Source organism: Periplaneta americana, chromosome 1 (genome assembly GCF_040183065.1).
Source record: "Periplaneta americana isolate PAMFEO1 chromosome 1, P.americana_PAMFEO1_priV1, whole genome shotgun sequence".
Classification (NCBI taxonomy): Eukaryota; Metazoa; Arthropoda; class Insecta; order Blattodea; family Blattidae; genus Periplaneta; species Periplaneta americana.
In genome coordinates, this window is record NC_091117.1 from 5,015,526 (window position 1) to 5,037,166 (window position 21,641).

At 36.0% G+C, this 21,641-nt stretch overlaps 1 protein-coding gene across 1 annotated transcript in view; it reads left to right on the top strand.

Annotated features, from left to right (window-relative positions):
• The first annotated feature begins 5,364 nt into the window (after positions 1 to 5,364).
• The window catches only part of LOC138701347 (bone morphogenetic protein 1-like), a 40,533-nt gene continuing 24,256 nt past the window's right edge, over positions 5,365 to 21,641 (top strand). Inside the window, exons 1-2 of the mRNA XM_069828179.1 lie at positions 5,365 to 5,548; positions 20,847 to 20,999. Of these exons, the coding sequence (XP_069684280.1) occupies positions 5,422 to 5,548; positions 20,847 to 20,999 (280 nt within the window). The 5' untranslated portion in view covers positions 5,365 to 5,421. The remainder of the gene's footprint in view (positions 5,549 to 20,846; positions 21,000 to 21,641) is intronic.

Here is a 21,641-nt window from a genome sequence, read left to right on the forward strand (position 1 = left end):
TTCAGGTCAAGGTCAGGTGAAGGTCAGATGAATGTCATGTGAAAGTCAGGTCATGGTCAGGTCAAGGTCAAGTCATTGTCAGGTAGAGTTCAGGTCCAGGTGCAAGGTAAGGTGAGGCCAGGCTAAAAAATTTTTGAAATTAAAAAAAATTTCAAAATTAAAAAAAATTGAAAAATTTCAAAATTTTTAGAAATTGCAAAAATTTTCGAAATTAAAAAAATTCTAAATTTTCAAAAATTTGAAATATTGTTTAATTTCAATTTTTTTTTGAAAATTAGAACAAATTGCATATTCAGAAATTTTGAAATTTAAAGGAATGTCAGAATTTTAAAAAATTTTCAAAAATTCAAAAAATTTTTAAATTACAAAATGTTAAATTTCTTTTTAAACATTTAAAGAAATTAAAGCAGTTTCATAATCCAAACAATTTTCAAAATTTTTCGAAATTCCAAAAATTTTCAAAATAAAAACATCTCAAATTTAAAAAAAATTGCAAAAAGTTTTCAAAATTAAAACAAATTGCAAAAATTTTCGACATTAAAAAAAATTGGAATTTTTTGAAATTTTGAAAAATTGTTCATATTCCAAAATTTTTCAAAATAAAAAAAATTGGATATTGAACAATTTCAAAAATTAAAGGAATGTCAGAATTTTCAAAATTTTTCAAAATTCAAAAAGTTTTCAACAATTTTCAAAATAAGAAAAATATATAGAAATTTTAAACAAATTTTGAAAATACCAAAAATTTTCAAAATTGAGAAAATTTCTAATCTAAAATTTTCAATATTTTCGATATAAAAAAAATTTGTAAATTCCAAAAAAAAAAAAAATAAAAAAAATTTAGGTTAGGTTGGGTTAGGGTTGGGTTGGGTTATGGTTGGGTAAGGTCAAGGTCAGGTAAAGGTCATTTCAAGGTCATATCAAGGTCAAGGTCAGGTGAAGGTCAGGTCAAGGTCAGGTGAAGGTCAGGTCAAGATCACGTGAGGGCCAGATGATCATTTCAATGTCGGGTCAATGTCAGGTGAAGGTCAGGTCAAGGTCAGGTCAATGTCAGGTGATGATTATTTCAAGGTCAAGTTAATTTCAGGTCAAGATCACGTGAATGTCAGGACAATGTCAAGAGAAGGACGGGTCAATGTCAGGCGAATGTCAGGTGAAGTTAGGTGAAGGTCAGATCAATGTCAGTTGGTCAGGTCATGGTCAGGTCACGGCAAGTTCAACGTCAGATCAGGGTCATTTGAGGCCAAGCCAAAAAATTTTCTAAATTCATAAAAATTGCAAAAATTTACCAAATTAAAAATTCTAAATTTAGAAAATTTTGAAAAATTGTTGGAATTTCAAAATTTTTGAAGATTAAAAAAATTGCATAATCAAAAATTTTGAAAATTAAAGGAATGTCAGAGTTTTCAAAATTTTTCAGAATTTAAAGAGTTTTCAACAATTTTCAAAATTTAGAAAATTAAAAAAATCTATAAATTTTGAAAATACCAAAAATTTTCAAAATTTAAAAAATTCCTAATCTAAAATTTTCAATATTTTCGAAATTAAAAAAATGTGAAAATTTAAAAAATATATGAACATTTTTAGGTTAGGTTGGGTTGGGTTATGGTTAGGTCAGGTAAGGTCAAGGCCAGGTGGAGGTCAATTCAAGGTCAAGTCAAGGTCAGGTGAATGTTATCTCAAGGTCAGGTCAAGGTTAGGACAATGCCAGGTGAAGGCTAGGTCACAGTCACGTGAAGGTCAGGTCAATGTGAGGTCAAGGTCAAGGTCAGGTGAAGGTCAGATCAATGTCATTTGATTGTCAGGTTATGGTCAGGTCAAGGTCAGGTCGAGGTCACGGTAAGGTTAAAGTCAGGTGAGGCCAGGCCAAAAAATTTTCGAAATTGAAAAAAATTCAAAATGTTCATAAATGAAGAAAATTTTGAAAAATTTCAAAATTATTGAAAATTCCAAAAATTTTTTAAAATTAAAAAAAATTGGAAAAGTTTTCGAAATTTAAAAAAAAAAATTAAATTTGCAGCTTACAGCCGTAAAATATATGGACGTATTCAACATTATTTTCCTCCATTACTGAATCTTGTACAATAATTAAAATTGGTATATATGTATAACACTATCCTTGTGATATATATTTATTCGAATTATTTAACAGCAGCTGATGTATTACACTCATGAACAAAAATAATATTTTTACGATTTAAAAGAATTATTTATATATTTCTTTTTTTTTCAAAATTCGTAATGTTGGTAGTTCACTGCATAGTGATGAAGCGTTTCCCTCAAAACCTATGAACTTGCTAACGTTTTCATGTTCTCTCCCTTTTATTTTATTGCTGAAACTGATGTTTACAATATCATGCTCTTTCAGCTACATTCCTTAATAAATATTTTCTGTTAGAAGAAAAAACTGATATTTGACCATTTTTTAAGTGAATTTATTTTTCATCAGACAACTTATCAAAGATAGAGAAGTGATCTTGCATCATATTTTAGATATGTCATGCATAAATACACACAAAAAATGTCATGTCAAAATGTTGGGTAGTTTTTTAGTTATGTGGGAAACGCTTCATTACTGCACGGTGAACTAATTTTGAAAAAAAAAAATTGTAAATAATTTTTTTAAATCGTAAAAATATATATTTTTTTTTCATATAGCAGAAGTACAGTGTTTTACACATACTAATTTTCATTATTGTACAAGATACAGTACTGGAGGAAAAAATGTTAAATATTTCCAAAATTTTACTGCTGTAAGCTGTACCTAACCCCTTAATCAGTCTCAAGAAAGAAAAAGTCGGGGTAGATTGTGTCGGTAACATCCGCTGGCCTTTATTACGTGGATGCGTGTTGACAGTAAGAGGTTTGGAAAACATCGGTCTATGACTTAGCAACCATAAAGATAATGTTCTCCTCTTTTATAAAATTGTCAAAGCGTGCTAATTTTGTAAACATGAATTATTATTATTATTATTTTATTATTATTATTATTATTATTATTATTATTATTATTATTATTATTATTATTATGTTTCATAGCTATAAAAACTCTTCGCTGCCAAATTCAGGTCTTCTTCCAAACGCAAATTTAAATGTCATGTTTTAACATGGAACATTTAATTAGGCAATTATTCGGGGGAAAAGTCCGTTACCAATATTCTTTAAATATTCTACGCGCATCTTGCTGCTTAGCAATCCGTACATATCATTATTGTTAAATCAAATGAAGTTTGAATATTTTCATACAGTATACAGAGTGATTTATGAGGATTTACGAAGCTTATTTCCGAAGACATTCTGAGCAAAAAAAGTCATATAAACATTTGTCATAATCTCGATATTTTCAGAATTACACTAATTTGATATTGTTTGTAAAATACCTTTTTCCTTTAGTTTTAAGGGTAAAAGAATATTACAAATACAGAATGAACTATTCAGAATTATCACTTCTTTAATTGACTACTGTTTTTTATTGGGTTATTTTACGACGCTGTATCAACATCTAGGGAGTCCGTATACGCCAGTTTCTATCTGATTCTTTCCCAATTCACTGCGGGCTAAAGCAGGGAGATGCACTATCACCTTTACTTTTTAACTTGCTCTAGAGTATACCATTAGGAAAGTTCAGGATAACAGAGAGGGTTTGGAATTGAACGGGTTACATCAGCTGCTTGTCTATGCGGATGACGTGAATATGTTAGGAGAAAATCCACAAACGATTAGGGAAAACATGGAAATTCTACTTGAAGCAAGTAAAGCGATAGGGTTGGAAGTAAATCCCGAAAAGACAAAGTATATGATTATGTCACGTGACCAGAATATTGTACGAAATGGAAATATAAAAATTGGAGATTTATCCTTCGAAAAGGCGGAAAAATTCAAATATTTTGGAACAACAGTAACAAATATAAATGACACTCAGGAGGAAATTAAACGCAGAATAAATATGGGAAATGCCTGTTATTATTCGGTTGAGAAGCTCTTATCATCCAGTCTGCTGTCAAAAAATCTGAAAGTTAGAATTTATAAAACAGTTATATTACCGGTTGTTCTGTAGGGTTGTGAAACTTGGACTCTCACTTTGAGAGAGGAACAGAGATTAAGGGTGTTTGAGAATAAGGTTCTTAGGAAAATATTTGGGGCTAAGAGGGATGAAGTTACAGGAGAATGGAGAAAGTTACACAACGCAGAGCTGCACGCATTGTATTCTTCACCTGACATAATTAGGAACATTAAATCCAGACGCTTCAGATGGACAGGGCATGTAGCACGTATGGGCGAATCCAGAAATGCATATAGAGTGTTAGTTGGGAGGCCGGCGGGAAAAAGACCTTTGGGGAGGCCGAGACATAGATGGGAAGATAATATTAAAATGGATTTGAGGGAGGTGGGATATGATGGTAGTGACTGGATTAATCTTGCTCAGGATAGGGACCAGTGGCGGGCTTATGTGAGGGCGGCAATGAACCTCCGGGTACCTTAAAAGCCAATAAGTGAGTAAGTAAGTAAGTAAGTAAGTATCAACATCTAGGTTATTTAGCGTCAGAATGATATGAAGGTGATAATGCCAGTGAAATGAGTCCGGGGTCCAGCACCGAAAGTTACCCAGCATTTGCTCGTATTTGGTTGAGGGAAAACCCCGGAGAAAACGTCAACCAGGTAACTTGCCCCGACCAGAATTGCTTCGTACAGATTTTGTTTTTTCAATTTTAAATTAAAAATGACATCATTCTTACGTACTTATCACAAGAATTGTTACAAATGATACGACTTCTAGCAACTTGATTCTTTACAGTTTGATTATGCATCCTAATGTACAGTCTTGAAGAATTTACAAAAGTGGCGTGATTTGTAATAATTGTTGTGATAAGTGCGTAAGAAAATGTAATTTTGTAGTTAAAAAAAAAAAAAAAATCTGTAGGAATCAAGTCTGGAATTCACAATACCCTTAATTCGCGGGTGCTCGTGTAAAGGGGGTTAAGTATGATTTCGCTAAACTGGAATAAGTATAGATTTCAACGCTCCACAATTACTTTTTTCTTGTGTTAAAGGGGTTAAATCATTCTTCCGTCCATGATGCAGTTACAGTACTCCATATTTTGTGACAAAGGGGTTTTGTTCAGTACAAAAGGAGAGAAGTTTACATACCTTACAATTCGACTTAACCCCACTTACACGAGTACCCTTAATTTAAGTCTAGCTGGCGAAGTGTAGAATAGAGTTGTTTTTTAGTAGCTAACTGAACGGAATATTTGTCAATTTTATATGTGAAATTTTGACGATTCCTTAATCTCCCGTATTTTGTTCAAAAAGTTGGCAACCCTAATGATGATGATGAAGGTACAGGTGCAGTACTCTTGTTTCCACGCGTTAATTCGGGCGTTGTTGGGCCTAGATTGTGCAGCTCCGCTCGCTCTCACGATGAGGCAAGCGCCCACGACCCACTTCCTAGCAGCTCTCAGTGCTGCGCGGACGGCCGCGGCCACCAGACCCATGCTGCTCGTCCTCTTCGTGCTGCTGGGCGCATCGCAGGGGGGCGCTTCAAACAGTGAGTACAAAATGCTGCATTCTTATACATTCCTGAACTAATGAAGATCTGTAACACCGGTAACTTTGGTCAAATCTATCCATATTTGTTTAAATCATTTTCATTTTTCATGGACAGTTCAGACTAGTACAAAAGTCAATTCACAGTGAAGAGCAAAATCCACTTGACTTTGTACAGGGACATCATTTTATTTTTACTTCCATTTTTATTGTACCTGCATTTCTGAATGTACTTCACCCCACCCCTTCACTAATGTCCTTCCTCCCGTCAGACACACAAACTTACGGCCGCTGTTGCATTCAAAGTCTTCAAGCAGTGAAGTAAACACTGCAGTGTATAGTGTGTTTCATAAATATGATTGCGTTTTTCATAGAAGAAAGAACCTATATTAATAATATCGTACTAAAAGATTATATTCAAGAAACGATAAAGTCCACACCTGTGGAGTAACGGTCAGCGCGTCTGGCTGTGAAACCAGGTGGCCCGGGTTCGAATCCCGGTCGGGGCAAGTTACCTGGTTGAGGTTTTTTCCGGGGTTTTCCCTCAACCCAATATGAGCAAATGCTGGGTAACTTTCGGTGCTGGACCCCGGACTCATTTCACCGGCATTATCACCTTCATATCATTCAGACGCTAAAAAACCTAGATGTTGATACAGCGTCGTAAAATAACCCAATAAAAAAAAAAAGAAACGATAAATTCAATTTCATAGAATATGCTTCAAAATGTTTTTAATAATATGCGTACTGAATTGAAGCCTGCATTGTAATGAACGGCAACCATTTTCAGCAACTTGTTTAAAAATTCGGATTAGCTTTTTTTGAATTGAGGTGGCTAGAAGCAAAGGAATGCTAGTGACATTTGTAATAACATGAGTTAAGTGCATCCAGTGTAAGCAAAAGTATCTAAAATTTTAGTGGCAAAGGGATATTTTAATCGCATCAAACATTAAAATTTAAATAAAAAATTTCACCGTTTTTACAAAAGCTTAAATATTTAAACCCCATTTTCTCAAAAGTAACTTAAGTGCATTTACAGCCCTTTACTTATGACCCCCTCAATTTAAATGCACTCTCTATATTGTATGATAACATCAATAATTAATATGCTAAATAAAGTAGACATTACATAACGAACATAGCTGCCTGAAAAGTTGAGTTTTAGAAAAAAAAAATGTTACTACTCTACTGTATTTTGATAAATTTCGTAAAAGTGATGATCAAACTGAAAATCGTAATATCGTATTTCCCTACAACATAAATGGATACACTACTTTTCTCTCCTCCTATACCTAGTAAAATGATTTGTTTACATATTGCACTAGTAACATCAAACTCCTGTAATGGAAGGGGGCAACAGTGTTTCCGAGTATAGCCAGGTTAATGTTAAAAATGTTGGTAAAAATAAAGTGATCCCTGCATCAATTGTGCCAGCATTGTTAACACGTCTGAATTAAATTAAACGCTCCTGAACTGAAAAAAAAAATGTATACAGAATGATTCAATAAAAGCGTGCAAAAATTACACAGATCTGCGAAGCCAGATTAAGGAGATACGAGCTTACACATGTCTATCGATATCGATTTCTGTTTCCATATTAATTACATTTTTTCTTCTTTTGTGCGGAGGAGGGACCCGAAGGCTTGCACTGCAGCCTGAGACTTACTGTGCTTACCACTCCTATTCTGTGAATGATTGGGTAGCCGAACGGCCGAACTCTTGTGCAAGTACAGCACGCCGCACCGTGAACTTAACTCGGGTCATTGTATGGATGATGATACGTGAATTAATGATGGCGAATTGATTCCAAGGTCCAACACCGAAAATTACTCAGCAATTCTGCTGCAATTGGTTGAGGGAAAACCTTGGAAAAAACTCCAACCAGGTAATTTGTTCCAACCAGGATTTGAACCCGGGTCCGCTCGTTTGATAGCCAGACGTGCTGACCATTACTCCACAGGCGGACTTTACTTATACAGGGACATCATTTTATTTTTACTAACTTTTTTAATATTAACCTGGCTATACCTTCAGAGAACCGGAAAACCCGTTCGCTACCCCCTTCCACAACTGGAGTTCGATTATACTGGCGTAAAACACAAACAAATCACTTTACTAGGTATAGTAGGGAAGAAAAGTACTTCATCTGTTTACGTAAACTAGGAAATATAGCGATTTTGAATTCGATAATTTTAATTAGGATTTTTATTTAATCAAAATGCAGTACTGTATTAACAATGAGTGTTTTTACTCACGAACTGAGCTATCCATGCGGACGTATTCATTATGCCGTGTATATTATACTGTCTACAGCACATAAGCGTACAAAATAGAGAATGGAGTTAAATTGAAAAATAATAATAATATGGATATTTAAACACATTTTTGAAGATGGTAGCCATTCATTTCGATACAGGCTTTAGTTCTTTTTTGCATATTATCGCACTATAGACTATTGCATCTAATTCCAATTACCAGTTTCGTCCTTCGTACTAGTAACTCATGTTGAAATAATTCTGTACCTACTCTATAAAAGAGTACCTTATGTACTGTAAATTCAATCTTCACTTCTGCCCGACCCGCATAGATAAAATTACTCAGACATGTTATCTACTGTCCGTCCAAGTGGTTATGTCGTAGGATCGTAGAAAGGAGGGAAATCACGTGACAGTTAATTACTTAACGAGGCCCTTTTATTTAAGTTATTTTAAACAGTTGTATAAAATTACGTAGACGTCCAATTCCTAACAGAAATTAATGTTTTCAGAAAAGAGCTAAGACAGCCCTGCTTTTACAGAGGGCCGTGCAGAAGCAGGTGGGGGAAATCGGGATGCGACGTAGGCAAACGGACAGTACCTGTGCGAAAATATGATTCAATATTAAAATTTCTTTCGTCACTGGAAAACGCGAACATATTTCTGGAACGTACTATACTCAGTAACTCAGTTCTGTTTACTATAAGCGGCCTTGATTCTGTTTGGAAAACAGTTGAAACTTTATTAGCAGAAGGGGTGGGAGTGAAGTACATTAAAAAACTCAGGTACAATAAAAATTGAAAGTAAAAATAAAATGATGTCCCTGTATTTAATACCTATTTACACTTATTTACACAAATTATTTACATTTATTTACACTATAATATTTACATTTATTTATACAAATTATTTACATTTATTTACACTTAATCTTTACATTTATTTAAACTTAATATTTACATTTATTTATACAAATTATTTACATTTATTTACACTTAATATTTATATTTATTTACACTTATTATTTACATTTATTTATACAAATTATTTACATTTATTTACACTTAATATTTATATTTATTTAAACTTAATATTTACATTTATTTATACAAATTATTTACATTTATTTACACTCAATATTTACATTTATTTACACTTATTATTTACATTTATTTTTGCAATTTATTTACATTTATTTACACTTAATATTTATATTTATTTAAACTTAATATTCACATTTATTTATACAAATTATTTACATTTACTTACACTTAATATTTAAATTTATTTATACAAATTATTTACATTTATTTAAGCTTAATCTTTACATTTATTTAAACTGAATATTTACATGTATTTATACAAATTATTTACATTTATTTACACTCAATATTTACATTTATTTACACTTATTATTTACATTTATTTTTGCAATTTATTTACATTTATTTGCACTTAATATTTATATGTATTTAAACTTAATATTCACATTTATTTATACAAATTATTTACATTTACTTACACTTAATATTTACATAGAAGAAGAAATGTCAGAAGGAAGTGAAATAGAGAGAGGAGTACGTCAAGGATGTCCTTTATCACCTACTCTGTTCAACATCTACTTGGAGGATTTAGTGAAGAACAATTTTCAGAACATGGGAGAAGTGATAGTAGGAGGAAGAAGGGTAAAAACGTAATACGGCAAACGCTAAGCTCCGCCCACGACCCCTTCCACTTTTCCCCTACAAGCTCACCACACACTCTACGTGATAGGCTAGTGTTGTGTCGAATGCACATTTCATGTGGGTGGGGATAACTACCCCTACTGGCGTTCGCCGTATTACGTTTTCGCCGGAAGAATAATAAACTGCATAAGATTTGCTGATGATATGACGTTGTTAGCAGAAGAGGAGATGATACTAAGGGATATGCTACTGGAGCTAAATGACAGCTGTGAGCAGTATGGGATGAAGATAAATGCAAACAAGACGAAGATCATGGTCATAGGAAGAAAAGTAAAGAAGGTAAACTTGCGAATACTAAATGAGGCAGTAGAGCAAGTGGACAGCTTCAAATACTTGGGGTGTACTATAAGCAGTAACATGAGCTGCTGCCAGGAAGTCGAAAGGAGGATAGCAATGGCAAAGGAAGCTTTTAATAGAAAAAGGAGCATCTTCTGCGGACCTCTGGAAAAATAACTAAGGAAAAGACTAGTGAAGTGCTTTGTATGGAGTGTGGCATTGTATGGGGCAGAAACATGGAGTAGGACGAAATGAAGAGAAGCGAATAGAAGCATTTGAAATGTGAATATGGAGAAGAATGGAGCGTGTGAAATGGACAGACAGAATAAGAAACGAAGCTGTGTTGGAAAGAGTGGGTGAAGAAAGAATGATGCTGAGACTGATTAAAAAGAGGAAAAGGAATTGGTTTGGTCACTGGCTGAGAAGAAACTGTCTATTGAAGGATGCATTTTAATGAATGGTGAACGGGAGAAGAGTTCGGGGCAGGAGAAGATATCAGATGATAGACAACATTAAGATATATGGATCATATGAGGAGACGAAGAAGAAGACAGAAACTAGGAAAGATTGGAGAATGCTGGGTTTGCAGTGAAAGACCTGCCCATAAATGAATGTTCGTTTACGGAGATGGCTCGGGTTCGATTCCCTGTCGGAGTAAGTTACCTGGTTGAGATTTTTTCCGGGGTTTCCCCTCAACCCAAAATGAGCAACTTTCAGTGCTGGACCCCAGACTCATTTCACCGGCATTATCACCTTCATCTCATTCAGACGCTAAAAAACCTGAGTTGTTGATAAAGTCTCGTAAAATAACCTAAAAAATAATAAAAAAAAATATGCTGTATTATATTTCAGATTTGCTCCAGTAACGTCTTGTGACGTAGAACGAATATTTTCAGAGTACAAAATGTTCTTTGTTATTTGTTATAATGAGGCTAGAATCATAATTGTATACTTTGCATGTTATTTTTATGTCTATGGGTAAATTATTTTAGATTGGGAGTTACGAAGTTTATAATTACAAATTACTGTTTTTTTTAATGTTATTCGTTTATTATTTTCTTGTTCTAAGGCCGTGGACGATTAGAGCACAAGTTTGGTTACCAGTCGGCTGTACACAGGGTACGAATTAAAATTTCTGATGAGGGGGGAGTTATAAAATGTTATGTTTTATTTAACGACGCTCGCAACTGCAGAGGTTATATCAGCGTCGCCGGATGTGCCAGAATTTTGTCCCGCAGGAGTTCTTTTACATGCCAGTAAATCTACTGACATGAGCCTGTTACATTTAAACACAAATTAAATGTTATCGACCTGGCTCGGGATCGAACCCGCAACTTGGGCATAGAAGGCCAGCGCTATACCAACTCGCCAACCAGGTCCACGGTAGGGGGGGGGGATAGATTTCTAGACAGAGAATACCACACATAAAACTATTATTATCCTCATTCTATACGGCTCAACGCTTGGTCGCACTGAGTTGCTTGTCTTGCATCTTGGTCATAATAATAATTATATCCACGAGCAAGTTTAAGACAAGATGTGTAATTCCTAAGTTATTGATTGTTGTTAGCTTGCCGATGATAATACATCAATATTATTTTCTTTGCTTAATTTATACTGTACTTTATAAAGTATACTTGTAAGGTAAAAGGTAAAGGTATTCCCGTAACATGCCATGAAGGCACTTGGGGGGCATGGAGGTAGAGCCCCATGCTTTCCATTACCTCGGCATTAGAATGAGGTGGTGTGGTCGGCACCACGCTCTGACTGCCTTTTACCCCCGGGAAGGACCCGGTACACAATTTTATAGGAGGCTGAGTGAACCTCGAGGCCGTTCTGAAAGTTTGGCAACGAGAAAAAAATCCTGGCACCACCTGAGATCGAACCCCGGACCTTCCAGTCCGTAGCCAGCTGCTCTACCAACTGAGCTACCCGTCCGCCGAAGTATACTAGTATTGAAACAATTCTATTTTGTAAAGGTTGTTAGAAGTTATCATCCAGTCTGCTGTCCAAAAATCTGAAAGTTAGAATTTATAAAACAGTTATATTACCGGTTGTTCTTTATGGTTGTGAAACTTGGACTCTCACTCTGAGAGAGGAACATAGGTTAAAGGTGTTTGAGAATAAGGTGCTTAGGAAAATATTTGGGGCTAAGCGGGATGAAGTTACAGGAGAATGGAGAAAGTTACACAACACAGAACTGCACGCATTGTATTCTTCACCTGACATAATTAGGAACTTAAAATCCAGACGTTTGAGATGGGCAGGGCATGTAGCACGTATGGGCGAATCCAGAAATGCATATAGAGTGTTAGTTGGGAGACCGGAGGGAAAAAGACCTTTAGGGAGACCGAGACGTAGATGGAAGGATAATATTAAAATGGATTTGAGGGAGGTGGGGTATGATGATAGAGACTGGATTAATCTTGCACAGGATAGGGACCGATGGCGGGCTTATGTGAGGGCGGCAATGAACCTTCGGGTTCCTTAAAAGCCATTTGTAAGTAAGTAAGGGTTGTTAGAAGTTATCCCTGGCAGGGATGTTAATATGAATTTATGAGAGGAGGATAACTTTCCAACAGGGGGGAAATCCCTCCCTAATTGTCGCTCTCGCTCGCTGTGTTCGTTGCATTTGTCTTTCGAGTCTCGTCTCGTCCATCTCGTACGCTTCGAGTCTCGCTCATCATTCTCGAAATAGCATTTGGTCGGCGTGGAAAGATTTCGTAACTTTGAATAACATACATCATTGAAATAAATAACATTATAAATGTTTAAATGAGACAAAAAGACAAAACAGAACAGTATCTTAGTTATCAAAATGTTCTGGTTCTCTTATATGATATTACCTATCGTTATATAAATAAAAAAGAAACAATTCTGAAATAAATTTGTATTTCTAAGAAACATAAAACATTACATTAATATCTTTTTATTTGAGATTGCACACTTGATTTTAAAGATATGAAAAGAAAATTCCTAGCCTTTTAATAAGGGCCTAGTGTCCACGCCTGTGGAGTAACGGTTAGCACGTCTGGCCGCGAAACCAGGTGGCCCGGGTTGAGTTTTTTTCCGGGGTTTTCCCTCAACTCAATATGAGCAAATGCTGGGTAACTTTCGGTGCTGGACCCTGGACTCATTTCACCGGCATTATCACCTTCATTTGATTTAGACGCTAAATAACCTAAGAAGTTGATAAAGCGTCGTAAAATAACCTACTTATACTCTGAAAGGTAGAGATGATGTTTAAAATAGGCTACTTGATTGTTTATACATATATAACAGTTGTCATAGCAGATAAAAGTTGGGTCAGGTATAAAGAACTGCTGACTTTGGGACTTCGGGAGATGATCAATATCGAGTCTCGGCGTCTCGAAACACACTTTACGTCGAGGACGCGACATAATACAACACTGTTGTGAGGGTTTTCGGCTTTGCGGGCGCTGTTAGTCTCTTTTTCTCGATTGTTGTTCATCTCTAGTAGAGATATAGTCCAAGCTCACACAACTTAATAGTTTTGGTACCAGATTCCTAGCTGTGATTATGACAAACAGATGTACACAGACCAGCGAAAAGTGACATACGGTAGCAAAAAAAACATTTTTTTTTTTTCGGTATGAGGAATGGTGGTACAGTGCATCAGTTATTCATAGATTTCAAAAAGGCATATGACTCGGTTAAGAGAGAAGTTTTATATGATATTCTTATTGAATTTGGTATTCCCAAGAAAGTAATTAGAGTAATTAAAATGTGTCTCAGTGAAACGTACAGCAGAGTTTGTATAGGTCAGTTTCTGTCAGATGCGTTTCCAATTCACTGTGGGCTAAAGCAAGGAGATGCACTATCACCTTTACTTTTTAACTTTATTCTAGAGTATGCCATTAAGAAAGTCCAGGATAACAGAGGGGGTTTGGAATTGAACGGGTTACATCAGCTGCTTGTGTATGCGGATGACGTGAATATGTTAGGAGAAAATCCACAAACGATTAGGGACAACACGGGAATTTTACTGGAAGCAAGTAAAGAGATAGGTTTGGAAGTAAATCTCGAAAAGACAAAGTATATGATTATGTCTCGTGACCAGAATATTGTACGAAATGGAAATATAAAAATTGGAAATTTATCTTCTGAAGAGGTGGAGAAGTTCAAATTTCTTGGAGCAACAGTAACAAATATAAATGATACTCGGGAGGAAATTAAACACAGAATAAATATGGGAAATGCCTGTTATTATTCGGTTGAGAAGCTTTTATCATCCAGTCTGCTGTCGAAAAATCTGAAAGTTAGAATTTATAAAACAGTTATATTACCGGTTGTTCTTTATGGCTGTGAAACTTGAGAGAGGAACATAGGTTAAGGGTGTTTGAGAATAAGGTTCTTAGGAAAATGTTTGGAGCTAAGAGGGATGAAGTTACAGGAGAATGGAGAAAGTTACACAACGCAGAACTGCACGCATTGTATTCTTCACCTGACATAATTAGGAACATTAAATCCAGACGTTTGAGATGGGCAGGGCATGTAGCAGGTATGGGCGAATCCAGAAATACATATAGAGTGTTAGTTGGGAGGCCGGAGGGAAAAAGACCTTTTTGGAGGCCGAGACGTAGATGGGAAGATAATATTAAAATGGATTTGAGGGAGGTGGGATATGATGTTAGAGACTGGAGTAATCTTGCTCAGGATAGGGACCGATGGCGGGCTTATGTGAGGGCGGCAATGAACCTCCGGGTTCCTTAAAAGGCAGTAAGTAAGTAAGTAAGTAAGTAAGTAAGTAAATAAGTAAGTAAGTATGAGGAATGGTGAAAAGTTGATTTCCTCGAAAATCTCCAATAGGTTTCTCGCAGCACCACATTACTTTCGCTAGTCCCTAATGCGTGGTGTAGTGAGAAAATAAAACCAGGAGAATCGTACAAGGAAGAGGAAGAACAAGTGCAGTAGCAGCAGCACGAAAGCTTTCCTTGAACGCAGCCGTCGCCGTTACGCAATGCGAGGACTTCGCTGATTGTCATCAACCTGTAACTCATAAAAAATGGAGACTTTCCCAGCGTTCGTGACGACGGCTGGCCCCTCCCTTCCACTCCTGTGAATAATTTCCAGATTAATGTCAAAAGATTAGGCGGAAATCCGTCTGCTATTATGCACACATCAGCAAGTGCGGCGCGCTTCTTAGACGGGCAGCTCTGTACATACGTGTTGCTACACCAGCTCTAGTCTGGACTGGTCCTCTATTGGTATCAGCTGATATCAGTTGTATCACTGCTCTGAAACTTTGATACCACGCTCATGCAATGAGGCCCGCGTGTTCTGTATACGGTCTATTCCATATGAAATAGATCAGTAAAAAACCTCGCATTTTTTTAATACTCTAATTTTTTCCCTACTTATACAGGGACATCATTTTATTTTTACTAACATTTTTAATATTAACCTGTCTATACCTTTAGAGAACCGGAAACACCGCTTGCTCCCCCCTCCAAGACTGGAGTTCGATGATACTGGCGTAAAACACAAATCACTCTACTAGGTATAGGAAAGAAGAAAAGTAGTTCATCCATTTACGTAAACTAGGAAATATCGCGATTTTGAGTTTGATAATTTTCATTAGGTTTTTCTTTAATCAAAGTACAGTGCTGTATTAACAATAAGTGTTTTTACTCACGAAGTGAGTTATCCATGCGAACGTATTCATTATGCACTGTATACTGTCTACAGCACATTAGCGTACAATATAGAGAAAGAAGTTAAATTGAAAAATAATTATAATATGAATATTTAAACACAATTTTGAAAATGGTGGCCGTTCATTTCGATACCGGCTTCAGTTCTTTTGTGCATATTATCGCACTATACACTATTGCATCTAATTCCAATTGCCAGTTTCGTCCTTTGTACTAGTAACTCATGTTGAAATAATTCTCTACCTACTCTAAGTACTGTACATTCAATCTTCACTTCTGCCCGACCAGAAAATATAAAATTACTCAGACATGCTATCTACTGTCCGTCCAAGTGGTTATGCCGCAGGATCGTAGAAAGGGAGGAAATCACGTGACAGTTAATTACTTAACGAGGCCCTTTTATTTAAGTTAAATTAAACACCTGTATAATATTACGTAAACGTCCAATTCCTAACAGAAATTAATGTTTTCAGAAAAGAGCTAAGACAGCCCAGCTTTTACAGAGGGGTGAGCAGAAGCAGGTGAGGGAAATCGGGATGCGACGTAGGCAAACGGACAGTATCTGTGCGAAAATATGATTCAATATTGAAAGCTCTTTCGTCACTGGAAAACGCGAACATATTTCTGGAACGTACTATACTCAGTAACTCAGTAGTGCTTACTATCTGCGGTCTTGGTTCTGTTTGGAGTTGGAACTTCATTAGTAGAAGGGGTGGGAGTGAAGTACATTAAAAAACTCAGGTACAATGAAAATTGAAGTAAAAATAAAATGATGTCCCTGTACAAGGTGCTGAGAAGAGTCCATTTTCAAAAATATACTATCGAAAGTCAAACGGTTTTCGTATTATTGAGCGACAAATTTAGCGTATTTTATAAAAACAAGCCTCTTTCAGCGCTCAGAACTCTGGAACCATTTACTGCAGAACATTGAACGGGAGCTTGTTTTGAAGCTGACATTTGGTAGGTTATGTTGAGAAGTAATTCTTATTTTTATTGTACACAGAGAGACAGATAATCTGATTTTACTTGTTTTTAGGCTTTTTGATCATTTGTAAAAATGTAAAAAAATTTTGAGAAAAAACCTTGCATTATTAAGAGGGATTCGGCATTGTTTGCTTAGTGGCTCGGCAATAAGTTTCGAGGGTATTAAATAAATTATTTTCACACGCCTAGACTTGAACGGCGCAATACCGCACGCACTGGCCGAGAGCTGAAGATAAGCGTGCGTTGGGCGTCATTTTACTCCTGTGTTTATGAAAACTTGTGATGAAGCTAGCCCAGCTATGCGCTACTAGACGAAACATCACGTGTTTGTCTCCTGGCCTTGCTTACCTCGGCTAGCTCCCGCCTCACTGTCAGCTGGTTACTTCACGCGCGTACTATTTATTTTTTTTTTATATATTTTCAGTACTTTCTTATCAACATACCATCAGTAAAAGATATGTATTTATTTGTACTTTCAATGCGAAATCTAACCATTTATTTTAAAAATATTTTTTCGTTGCGAAAGGCGTCATAATGAAGAAAAATCTAAATTTCTCCATTTCCATAAAAAGTAAGAAAAACTGTTTACATGTCAATATAAACTTTAACTTCTCAGCATCAAAATAAACCATGATTTTGATGATTGGGTGAAATGGTTTCGGAGCCACAACAGTTTAAATTTGCTAATTATATGATCATACGATAAATTTAAATATTATTAATTTAAACACTATTAAGTTCTGATCCCTCAAACTTTGCACAGAGCATTATATCACAGTTGTCTACGGACAGAAAAAGTTTCATTGTATTTAAAAATTGCAAGGTCAATTTTCTCTATATTTCGGTCGATTTGAGATTGAATAGCCCATATGCTCTTCTCTTGTGTAGATGATTCCACGTTAAGAAAAAAGTATTTGCTTCACGGGCCTTGTCTATCTAATACTTTGTACAAGCTATGTGGAAGGTTGACGTTTCTATGGCAACTGGTCATTTGATGGAATAGCCCCATATGCCGAATGTTTTTTTTCCCCTTAATGTTGTTGTTTTCTAATGCCAGGCGTTTGACAATATAGTAATATGCGTTACAAGAGCGGTATGTTGAAGTTTTAAAGTTCGAGGAAAAGTTTGAAAAAGCGAAATGTAGTTGAGCTTTTTTTAATTTCCGAGAATTGAAAGAAAACATACCGCTCATGTATCGTACATTATTTTGTGCGAAGATCGTTTATTACATACCTGAAAGAGGAATTTCTAATTAGTTGCAATGAAATCTCCATCTTGGTTTCTGTTCAATGACGGCAAATTTGCAAAACAAAAATATCTATCTTCAACATTGTTGCTTTAAAATGTTTTCTGCGTTTACTATACACAGCAGACCGTGATATACGTCTGTCTTTTTTCCCCCAGTCTATGATGAGTCTGGAATCTTGTTGATTTTTTCACGGCTTCCTGAATGTTACTTGCTTCACGAATGCAGTAACTTTAGTGGAGTTGTAGAGTTTACTTAATTTTTGCAAATATTTAAAAACAATAATTAACAGTGCAATTTAGGTGAAATTGCAGTGGTAAGTTTCCAATTTATAATTATTACTATATTGAACGTCTCTAAAAATAATATGTTAAAAGCCTAAAGCAGTAAAATCAATATGTCACTTAAGCGGTAAGAAGAGGGAAATTGTTATGTGTGTTAGGTTGGGAATACTGAATGTGGAATTTTACATTTTCCGCGGATTGGTTTAGTGCGGAAACCAAGCAAATACGCACGATCTCGCACAAAAAGTATTTGCTTCATGGGCCTTGTCTATCTAATACTTTGTACAAGCTAAGTATGTGGAAGATTGGCGTTTCTATGGCAACTGGTTATTTGATGGAATAGCCCGATATGCCGAATGCTTTTTTCTTAATGTTGTTTTCTAATGCCAGGCATTTGATTATAAAGTCATTTGACCTCTTGCACGCCAATATTTTTCAAAGATATTGTCATGGTCAGCCGCTGAAGCACAGACTTTGAGGTGTTCCGAATCCATTTCTTGGTTTGAGTTGCACAATGGGCAGTTAGGGGACTGATATATTCCAATTCTATGCAGGTGTTTGGCCAAACAGTCATGGCCTGTTGCCAATCTAAATGCAGCTACAGACGATTTTCGTGGTAAATCGGGAATCAACTGTGGATTATGATGCAGAGAGTTCCATTTTTTCCCTTGAGATTGTGTTATCAAATTTTGTTTGTTGAAGTGAAATCCTCTACCTATAGTGGTACGAAAATTTAACCACCATGTCGATAGATCGGGGCTTATATATGGATTTCTTTTGCATCTATAAATTATGCACGTGTTTATGGGATTCTGAGCCTAAAGACTACTCAAATAGACAACTTCGTGGAATGGCTACAACAGAAAGTAAAGGGAAAACCACTCCATTGCGGATCGTAGTTTTGTAAAAAAATCGACAGATTGCTATGCTGCGTATCTTTACGTGCAATCCCTCCTGAACAGGTGCATAGAAGGGAAATACAAGGAGAACAAGGGAAATACAAGAAAAAACAAGAGAAATACAATGATAAGAAGAGAAATGTAATGGGAGAAAGGGGAATGCAAGAAGAACAAGGGAACAAGGGAAATATACTGAGAATAAGCGGAATGCAAAAAGTGTAAGAGGAAGACAAGGAGAACAAGGGGAAGATAAGGAGAGCGAGTAATACAAGAAAAACGATGGGAAGACAGGGATAACAAAGGAAATATATTGAGAACAAGCGGAATACTAGGAGAAGAAGGGGAATACAAAGTTAACAGGGAGAATACAAGGAGAACAGGGAAAATACAAGTAGAATAAAGGGAATCTAAGGAGAATAAACGGAATACAAGGGGAATACAAGGAGAACAAGGGGAATATAAGGAGAATAAGCGGAATACAAGGAGAAGAAGGGGAATACAAGGAGAATAAGCGGAATACAAGGGGAATACAAGGAGAACTAGGGGAATACAAGGAGAACAGGGAAAATACAAGGAGAAAAAGGGGAATATAAGGAGAATAGGGGTAATATAAGGAGAATAAGCGGAATACAAGGGGAAGAAGGGGAATACAAGAACAACAGGGAGAATACAAGGAGAACAGAGGAAATACAACTAGAATAAGGGCAGTATAAGGAGAATACAATGGGAATACAAGGAGAATAGGGGGAATATAAGGAGAATGAGTGGAATATAAGGAGAATAAGGGGAATACAAGGGGAATACAAGGAGAACAACGGGAATGCAAGGAGAACAGGGAAAATACAAGGAGAAAAAGGGGAATATAAGGAGAATAAGGGGAATACAAGGAGAATAAGGGGAATACAAGGAGAACAAGGGGAATATAAGGAGAATAAGCGGAATACAAGGGGAATACAAGGAGAACAACGGGAATGCAAGGAGAACAGGGAAAATACAAGGAGAAAAAGGGAAATATAAGGAGAATAAGGGGAATACAAGGAGAATAAGGGGAATATAAGGAGAATAAGGGGAATATAAGGAGAATAAGGGGAATACAAGGAGAACAAGGGAAATACAAGGAGAGCAGGGAAAATACAAGGAGGAAAAGGGGAATATAAGGAGAATAAGTGGAATACAAGGAGAACAAGGGGAGTACAAGGAGAACAGGAGAGGTTGCATTGTTATGTGGCGGTCAATTCCAAGTTACATCCCCATTCGTAGTGAGGAGAAACACTTAGTAACACATCACAATAACAATACATTGCTTTCGCTGTGCTTTTCGAAGAGGACTCAAAGTTGTATCATCATTGAAAAGTGAGCATCTTCTATATGTACCAAGCTTGAGGTATTTTTTCAGTTATTAATTCTGGAAAGATTGGTGTAGAAGAATGTTTCAAGTCTTCATAATTTTTTTCCGGTAGCCAACTACAACGCAGAACTGCACGCATTGTAGCCTATTCTTCACCCGACATAATTAGGAACATTAAATCCAGACGTTTGAGATGGGCTGGGCATGTAGCACGTATGGGCGAATCCAGAAATGCATATAGAGTGTTAGTTGGGAGGCCGGAGGGAAAAAGACCTTTGGAGAGACCGTGAGGTAGATGGGAGGATAATATTAAAATGGATTTGAGGGAGGTGGGATATGATGATAGAGACTGGATTAAACTTGCACTGGATAGGGACCACTGGCGGGCTTATGTGAGGGCGGCAATGAACCTGCGGTTTCCTTAAAAGCCAATAAGTTAGTAAGTGAGTACATGACTGGTTAAACGAAAAGTATGTACCAGCCAATCATGTAACATTTACAAAAAATAGATGAAAGGGTAGGAATTTTCAGGTAATTTTATGATGACTGTAATACACGGATAATATTACTTAAGTGCTTGTTTTCAGATTCACTGCAGAGCACTGCTTGCTATATTCGCTTGGAGACGGCAGAGGGGTTCCTGGAGTCCCCCAACTACCCGGACAGCTATCCCCCCGGTTTCGACTGTTGCTATGATATCGCCAGGCTCTCCTCCAGGCACTGCGGGGTCAAATTTCACGGTACATAGCCTACTTTAATATTACATACTTAATCTCAATATATTTCTCCAAAAATGTCTATTCTTCTGTCTTTGAGTTGCTAGGCAACGGGTTATTTTTTTACTGAATTACCGCTGCTGTTTTGAAGCCAATTTATTTATTTATCCATGACCATAACGAAACACATGCCTTTACTAAATACTTTTGCGTTTGTAAAGTAGGCTTTTATTCAACATTACTTTATTCCACTAGTGAGATAAAAACTTTACCTCACAGTTTGAACTTTATCTCACAGTTCATTAGTATTTTCCTAGTACCCGGGCACACACGTATACTTTTCCATTGAACTATTACTCAAGAAGTTAATATATTAATTACTAGATGTCACTACCTCTACTTCTTTATTACCATTTCTTAAATATACATACACTCAATCTCCTTCTCTTTTCTCTATGTGCTACGTCGTAATTTGTACATTACATCCATATCCATATTGTACATTGGTCAGTAATTGAGACTCGTTCAGACATGGTTTCTTGTAAATAGTTCTCTTAATCTATCACAAAATATTTCAATATCCGGTAATTTCATCACTATAGAATTTTGTTATTGTAAGTTTAATTTGTAATTTAGTAAATTCAAAAATATTCTTTGTTCTTAATT